Raw genomic sequence first — 8,182 nt, forward strand, 5'->3', positions numbered from 1 at the left:
GTGTTCAACCAATGGTGTCTGTCAAACAGCAGGACCACGAACGCCCACAAAGTGCAGATCCTCTCTCCTCTCAATTTCTCTATCTTAGTTGCAACTGGGAAATTTTAATTTTCACGACTGTGACTGATGTTAATTAGTTTAAACTGAAAACTAACGTAAGACTCAATTTGGTTAAAATAAAAGTTTAAGGGGGTGTAATGGCCACTAGTTCAAAGTTTAGGTGGTATTTAGGCATTTTTCCCAATTTGAAAAACAATATTGCCTGGATTTATGTATGTTTAATTACTTCTTTTTAAATTTTTTCTTCTTCAAATAATAATTGAAAATGATTTTTGGTCATTTAATGTAAAGAAAATAGCCAAAAATACAAAACTACATCGTGCTTTGGGAGGGGGGGGGGGGCGCACAAGTAGTGCAATTTTGAGAGACTATTGGAAGGATTCAATTGAAGAATTTATATATATATATATATATATATATATTTTATTTTAGAATGTTCAATTGAAGAAAATTGAAAGCTAGAGGATTGAACTGAATAAAATTGAAATTAAAGAATTTAATTCAATTTTAGGTAAAGTTAGAGGGTGAAAATTTTAATCTAAACCTGTATTTTATAATGATGATATGAAAATATATTGACTTTCAAAAGTAGCAGCATAAGAGAGAGCCAATAAAAAAAATTGAAAGCTTTTATTGTGCTTGTGTGTATATGTAGCCAGCCTAGTATAAATAAAAAAATATTATTTTGTTTTTGTTTTTGTTTTTGTCTTGTTGGTAGATAATTGCATCTTAATGTATTTAGAAACAACAATTTTATGTATTTATAATTTTTTAATACCATATGAATGTGGGAGTTTTTTATTTATATTTCGACCTCACTAGTTTAAAATCCTAGGTTCGTCCATGTGTAAAAAAAATATATATATAGATGATGTATAGCAAAGTAGAAAAGGCAACAATCATGTAGGTGACATGGTATCCAAGTGTTAGTAATAGTATTTGTTTATACACCAAGTCAAAAATAGGACTAGTCATGATCCCATTCGAAGATTCTAATTTCTAAGGAGTTTAGTTTGATTTGTTCACATGGTAATTTAAGTCAACCTAATCAATCCAATTATTTGAAAATTTAGGAGGAAAAAAAAATTCAAATTTGGGGTGCTTGACTTTGTAATTTGATAGACCTGGTAAATATTGACGAGGACAACTTAAAGTAAGCGCATTCAAAATGGTGAAACTACAAACATTTAAAGAAGGGAAAAAAATTACTAAAAAATAGAAATAGCACAGAGCTCTGGTCTGTATTCAAGTTCAACCATGGCTCTCTCCAACACACTACCTTCTTGCCTTTTTCAACCTCAAAAACTCCAATCTCTTCTCTTCTTCTTTTTGTTGCTACTTCCCCCTGTATTGTCAATTTCCTTTAACTTAACTAGTTTCAACGACACTTACATTAACCGCACAGGTGATGCAGTCATAAACTCATATCGTCAAATCGAAGTCACAAAGGATACACTCAAGGAGAATATCACAGAAAGTGTTGGTCGTGCCACATATAAGGAACCGGTGAGGCTTTGGGAAAATAGGACAGGGAGGCTCACAGACTTCACTACTCACTTCTCCTTTAAAATTGAAGCTACAAGTCCTAATGCGGAGTGGTCTGCTGATGGGCTTGCCTTCTTCATCACAGCAAATGGTTCTAACGTCCCTTACAACAAGACAAAGGGCGGGGCTCTCGGACTATTAGATTTTGCATTGGATAACAGCACCCAAAATGAAATTGTTGCTGTTGAGTTTGACACCTTCAAAAATGACTTTGATCCAAGTGCTAATCATGTAGGAATCGATGTCAATTCCGTTAAATCGAAGGCAAATGTCTCATGGCCCAGAAGCATTATTTCGAACGGTGAAATAGTGAATGCATGGGTAAGTTATAACTCAACAACCCAAAATCTTAGCGTGTTCCTTACTTATGCTATTAATTCAGTCTCAAAGACTACTAGTCTTTTTCATATTGTCAACTTGAAAGATGTTTTGCCGGAATGGGTTAGCGTTGGTTTCTCTGCTGCAACAGGCGCGGGGACTGAGTTCCATACAATACTTTCTTGGTCATTCAGTTCAACTTTAGAGGTAGAAGATGGGAGCCGGAAAAATAATTTGGGATTGGGGATTGGTTTAGCAGTAAGTTCAGCTGTAGTGTGTTGCGCTTTAGGTGTAATTTGGTTTATTTTTCGGAGAAGAAGGGCCAGTAGGAACACAGAAGATTTGGGTGATGATGACAATATGGATATCGAATTTGAAAAAGGAACAGGGCCAAGAAGGTTCACATACCGTGAACTTCTGAATGCAACAAACAACTTTACTGAACAAGGGAAGCTTGGAGAAGGAGGATTTGGAGGCGTTTACAAAGGTTTGTTAAGTGAATCCAATATAGAAGTTGCGGTTAAGAGGGTCTCAAGAGGATCAAAGCAGGGAAAAAAGGAGTACATGTCAGAAGTGAAGATCATTAGCCGTTTGAGACACAAGAATTTAGTTCAACTCATTGGTTGGTGCCATGAACAACGTGAGTTACTTCTTGTATATGAATACATGCCTAATAAAAGCCTTGATTCTCATCTATTTGGAGCAGAGATTGTGCTAACATGGCCAATAAGATACAAAATAGCCCAGGGATTGGCTTCTGCACTACTATACCTTCATGAAGGGTGGGAGCAGTGTGTGGTACATAGAGATATAAAGTCTAGCAATATCATGTTGGATTCAAATTTCAATGCCAAACTTGGTGATTTTGGTCTTGCAAGACTTGTAGACCCTGAATTGGGCTCACAAACTACTGTTTTGGCAGGCACAATGGGCTACCTAGCCCCAGAGTGTGTCACCACTGGTAGGGCTTCAAAAGAATCTGATGTTTATAGTTTTGGGGTAGTTTCTCTTGAAATTGCTTGTGGTAGAAAGCCAGTTGAGCCACAAGCAGAACCTAGCAAGGTCAGGCTAGTGGAGTGGGTGTGGGACCTTTATGGAAAAGACCAACTTCTTGAAGCTGTTGATAAGGGATTAGGTATGGAATTTGATAAAGAGCAAATTGAGAGTTTGATGGTAGTTGGATTGTGGTGTTGCCATCCCGATCCCACTATTAGACCCTCTATAAGGCAAGTAATACATGTACTTAATTTTGAAGCTCCTTTGCCCAACCTTCCATCAAAGTTTCCAATACCAATATATTTTGGGTCTTCAATGCACCTATGTGAATTCTCCAATACGTCAACTCTTCCTACTGTGTCAGAAGATCAAACACAATTTTCAGGTAGTAGTTGTTCAACTAATTCATCTATGTTAGCTGGCTCAAGCAAACCTCTTCTGAATTTAGGCAAAGCTGATGTGGAGTTAACTTCAATTACACATTGATATGTATGATTATTCAAATTTCTGTAATAAAGTTGAAGGCATTCATTTTTTATTATTTAAATTCAATGTTTTTTTTTTTGAAGGCATTTTAAATTCAATGTTGGGTGTTTTTACTGAGATTGATAACCGAATTAAACCTATAGCTTTATACACAATATTTCATATTGGGTTGATGTATTTTATTCTTTTTGGAGTGAATCTATTTTATTCTTTTGTAACATACTAAGAAATGCACATTATTTTCTCAAAAAAAAAAAAAAAAAAAGGGTTATGCACATTAATTAAAAATGGACAAGGCATGGCATGCCTAAAATTTTGTTGTGTTGGTTGATAAAATTCCAGCAGACAAGAAGTATTTTCATAATGTGGACTATACACAAAGTGAGTGACTCAGTCGTATTTAATTGATGCAGCGTATTATTCTAACTTGCATTGTGTTTCCTCGTGTTTAGGCTTTTGTAACAGATTCTTAATTATACGTCTTGTTTTTATTCTAAATAAATTAGTTAACTAGATAGTTACTCAAGCCTATGTTTTAATTCTAGTCAATTAGCATGCAATTTTGTCTTTATAAAAAAAATGGCAAAACTGTTTTAATTGTAATCAGTTTTTTATTTGAATTCTAATGTACACCCAAGAGCTATTCATTTTAATGGCCACATCTAAGTAACCCATGATTGACGCACAACAGCATTATTTCATCTCCTCCACAACCAGATTCCTCAGCAGGCTTTTGGGTAAAAACTTTCATTTATATATCAAACTATTTTGTAATCATATTTAATTTCATTTTCCAAACCATTTTGGTACAGATTAACAAAATTAATTGCTAAGCTTCCATTATTATATATTATATAGATTAAAAAGTGATGAATCCAAATGTAAAACCTTCAATCTAGAAGGAACAGTATCATTAGTAAAACCACCATTTTGAGAGGTAATATGTTTTGTACATTTCTCATACTTGAGTGCAGTAATGGAAATTAGGATTAACAAAAGAATTTATTTTCCCTAAGTTGTAATGTGTTAGAACATGTGATGGTGTAATGGGATTTTGTACTGGGTAATGCAGTGTTTCTAATCTGAAATGCTGCAATTTTGTACTGGTGGATTTTATAATCTAATGAAATTACATATGAACTTAGCAACTATTTGCCCCATATAGATTTTGTTCGGTGTTGTTGTACCTTTTTTTCTTATTGTTTCTTTTTTAAAATACGATTTATAAAGAATTATTATTAAAAATAAAATAGTAAATATGGCACAATACATTAGTCCCATGGAAACAAATGAGAAATATGCTACAACTGCTTTGAGGTTCTGACTGTTTTTTTATTTTTATTTATTTTTTAAAATTAGAAGATTCTGTCAAACGTAACACCTTTTTTCCTCTGTATCAATTCCATAAAACAGAGTACAAGGTATAGAGATACAAGTAACTATTTTAGGAAGCTAATCTTCGTCTATACAATATTTACGGCTACAATCATGTTTATCCCTTGAGTGAAGGGATTCCTAAATCTAAGATTTCCATAACTGGCTAATTGCGGGACTCACGCCAACACTCCCCCTCAAGTTGGTGTGTAGATATCTCTAACACCTAACTTGTCAAGTGAGTCATTGAAGTTCTTACTGGAAACTGCCTTGGTAAGAATGTCAGCTAACTGATCTTCAGATTTAACAAAAGGGAAATGAATAATCTTCTCTTCCAGATTCTGTTTGATGAAATGTCGATCTACCTCCACGTGCTTGGTGCGGTCGTGTTGAATTGGGTTGTGAGATATGTTGATGGCAGCTTTGTTATCACAGAATAAATTCATTGCAGAATCAGGAGGAAAACCGACCTCTGTTAGCAAACCTCTAAGCCAAAGAAGCTCACATAATCCTTTCGCCATGCCTCGGAACTCAGCTTCAGCGCTGGACAATGCCACTACCTTCTGCTTTTTACTCCTCCATGTAACTAAGTTTCCTCCCACAAATGTAAAGTAGCTTGAAGTAGACTTTCTATCCAAGATATTCCCAGCCCAGTCCGCATCCGTGTACCCTTCAATATTCAGATGAGTGTTCTTGGAGAACATTAGTCCTTTTCCTGGTGATGACTTTAGATAGCGAAGAATTCGAATTACGGCACCCATATGGTCTTCACTCGGATTATGCATAAATTGGCTTACCACACTTACGGCGTAAGCAATGTCGGGACGAGTGTGAGATAAGTAAATGAGCTTCCCCACTAGTCTTTGATACCTCACCTTATTGGCTGGCACCTGGTCCGAATATTCTCCAAGCCTATGGTTCTGCACAATCGGCGTATCCACAGGTTTACACTCTAGTAATCCCACTTCCGTCAATAAGTCTAGTACATATTTCCGTTGGGAGAGGAATATGCCTTTTCTTGACCTCGCCACCTCTATTCCCAGAAAATACTTAAGCCCTCCCAAGTTCTTCATTTCAAATTCAGTAGACAATTGCTCTTGTAGCCTCGAGATCTCATCGACGTCATCCCCCGTAATTATCATATCATCCACATAAACTATTAATGTTGTCACCTTGCTTTGTCGATGTTTCAGGAAGAGAGTATGGTCAGAGTTACTTTGGCGATAGCCATACTTCTTCATAGCTGAACTAAATCGGCCAAACCATGCTCGAGGTGACTGTTTTAGTCCATACAATGCCCTCTCCAATTTACAAACAATTTTGGTCCCAGCTGATCCTGTATATCCTGGCGGAACATCTATGTATACCTCCTCATCAAGGTTGCCGTGAAGGAAAGCATTCTTCATGACGAGTTGATGTAGTGGCCAGTCCAAATTTGCTGCAAGAGATAGTAAGACTCTAACGGTATTCAGTTTAGCTACTAGTGAGAAGGTTTCTGAGTAATCTATGCCATATGTTTGGGTAAAACCCTTCGCCACAAGTCTCGCCTTGTATCGGTCAATTGATCCATCAGCCTTGTATTTTATAGAGAACACCCATTTGCATCCCACTATTTTTTTTCCTTTCGGTAATGGGGCCAACTTCCAGGTATTATTTTTCTTTAAGGCTTCTAGTTCTTCTTGCATTGCTTGTGCCCACTCTGGATCAGATAACGCCTCCTCAACACTACTGGGAATGTGGCAGGAAGATAGTGTTTGAGTGAAAGTCTTGAGCGGCTTGGACAGACCTTGAGTAGATACATAATTTGCAATTGGGTACTTGGACTTTCTTTCTTCTTCATTTGGACTGTATTTGTTCGGTGGTTTCCCACGATTGTGTCTAAAAGGCAACACATAACCAGTAGAAGAATCCAAGATATTAGAATGTAAAAGTGCAGTAGGAGTACTTACCTCAGGGACATTCTCAAGAGGAGGAGGGTCTTCAGGTACTAAGGAGTGAGGGGACTGAGGGTACTCAGTATTTTCTGGTTCTTCATTTTCAGCTTCTTCATTTTCGGGTTCTTCATTTCTCAACTCAACATATTCAATCTCTGGTGGTACCTCGTCTGGTTCAACCTCTCTATTTCTAGTTCCATGCTCACCCACGAGGGCCATCAACCAATTCGACTCTTCTACTTGAGTCTCCCCCTGAAGGGAAGAATTGGATGCCGGTGAAGGATAGAAATTCTCGGACTCAAGAAATGTAACGTCCATGGTGATATAGGTGCGGTTGGTAGTGGGGTTATAGCACCGGAAGCCTTTTTTATGTAAACCATATCCCAAAAATAAGCACCGAACGGCACATGGGTCCAGTTTGGTACGTTGATTTTTGTGGAGGTGGACAAAAGCAACACACCCAAAAATTCTAGGAGGAAGTATCAATATTGAAGGAAGGGATATATGAGTAGAGAGGACTTGTAAGGGGGTTCTGAAGTGTAAAATTTTAGATGGCATACGGTTGATTAAGTACACGGCAGTAGCCACAGCATCCCCCCAATGGCAACTTGGCACCATTGCTCCAAGGAGTAGGGCACGAGATGTTTCCAAAATATGTCGATTTTTCCTCTCGGCAACACCATTTTGTTGTGGTGTTTGAGAGCATGAGGTCTCATGGAGGAGGCCATGTTGTTGGAAATAGGCCTGAAATCTTTGGTTGATGAATTCGCCACCATTATCGGAACGAAGAATTTTTATCTTGGAAGAGAATTGAGTTTGAACCATGGCATGAAATGCTTGAAAAATGGTGAAAACTTCATCTTTGGTTTTTAAATGATAGAGCCATGTCATTCTAGTACAATCGTCGACAAAAATTACAAACCAACGATGACCAGAGGAAGTAGTTATCGGGGATGGTCCCCACACATCGGAGTGTATCAATGCAAATGGAGTACTAGTATTAGTTTTATTCAAGCTAACTGGATAGGGAACTCGTTGGCTTTTAGCCTTGATACATGTATCACATTTAAAGTCAACATTCTGTAAACGGGCAAATAAAGATGGGAGTAGATGCCGAAGATAGCCAAATGATGGGTGCCCCAAGCGCCTATGCCATAGCCAAATCTGCCGTTCGTGGTTATTAGTTTGATGGTGCGTGTGATTTGCTTTGCCAGGGCTGAAGTCATCAAGGTAGTACAGTCCCCCTCTCTTAGTACCACGCCCAATAATCTCCTTGCTGAGAACATCCTGAAGAAGACAAAAAGTAGAGTATATTAGTACGACACAATTAAGTTCTTCAGTAACTTGACTCACAGACATCAACTTGTTGGAGAGAGATGGAACAAGAAGTGTGTAAGCTAGAGAGAGAGAGGGAGACAGAGGCACGGTTCCAGCCCCTGTGACTGGGTAAGTTGCCCCGTTAGCATTGG

The 8,182-nt window shown here is 37.6% G+C and overlaps 1 protein-coding gene across 1 annotated transcript; it reads left to right on the forward strand.

Annotated features, from left to right (window-relative positions):
• Positions 1–1,317: 1,317 nt before the first annotated feature.
• Positions 1,318–3,441, forward strand: LOC115980784 (L-type lectin-domain containing receptor kinase IX.1-like). The gene has a single exon (XM_031102999.1). It carries the CDS (start codon positions 1,318–1,320, stop codon positions 3,403–3,405), a length of 2,088 nt encoding a protein of 695 aa, XP_030958859.1. The 3' UTR covers positions 3,406–3,441.
• The last annotated feature ends 4,741 nt before the right edge of the window (positions 3,442–8,182 follow it).

This window comes from Quercus lobata, chromosome 3 (genome assembly GCF_001633185.2).
Source record: "Quercus lobata isolate SW786 chromosome 3, ValleyOak3.0 Primary Assembly, whole genome shotgun sequence".
NCBI lineage: Eukaryota > Viridiplantae > Streptophyta > Magnoliopsida > Fagales > Fagaceae > Quercus > Quercus lobata.

What these genes read in the sequence shown, in the direction of transcription:
- LOC115980784 (XM_031102999.1), top strand. Translation starts at nt 1,318, where the DNA reads ATGGCTCTCTCCAACACACTACCTTCTTGCCTTTTTCAACCTCAAAAA.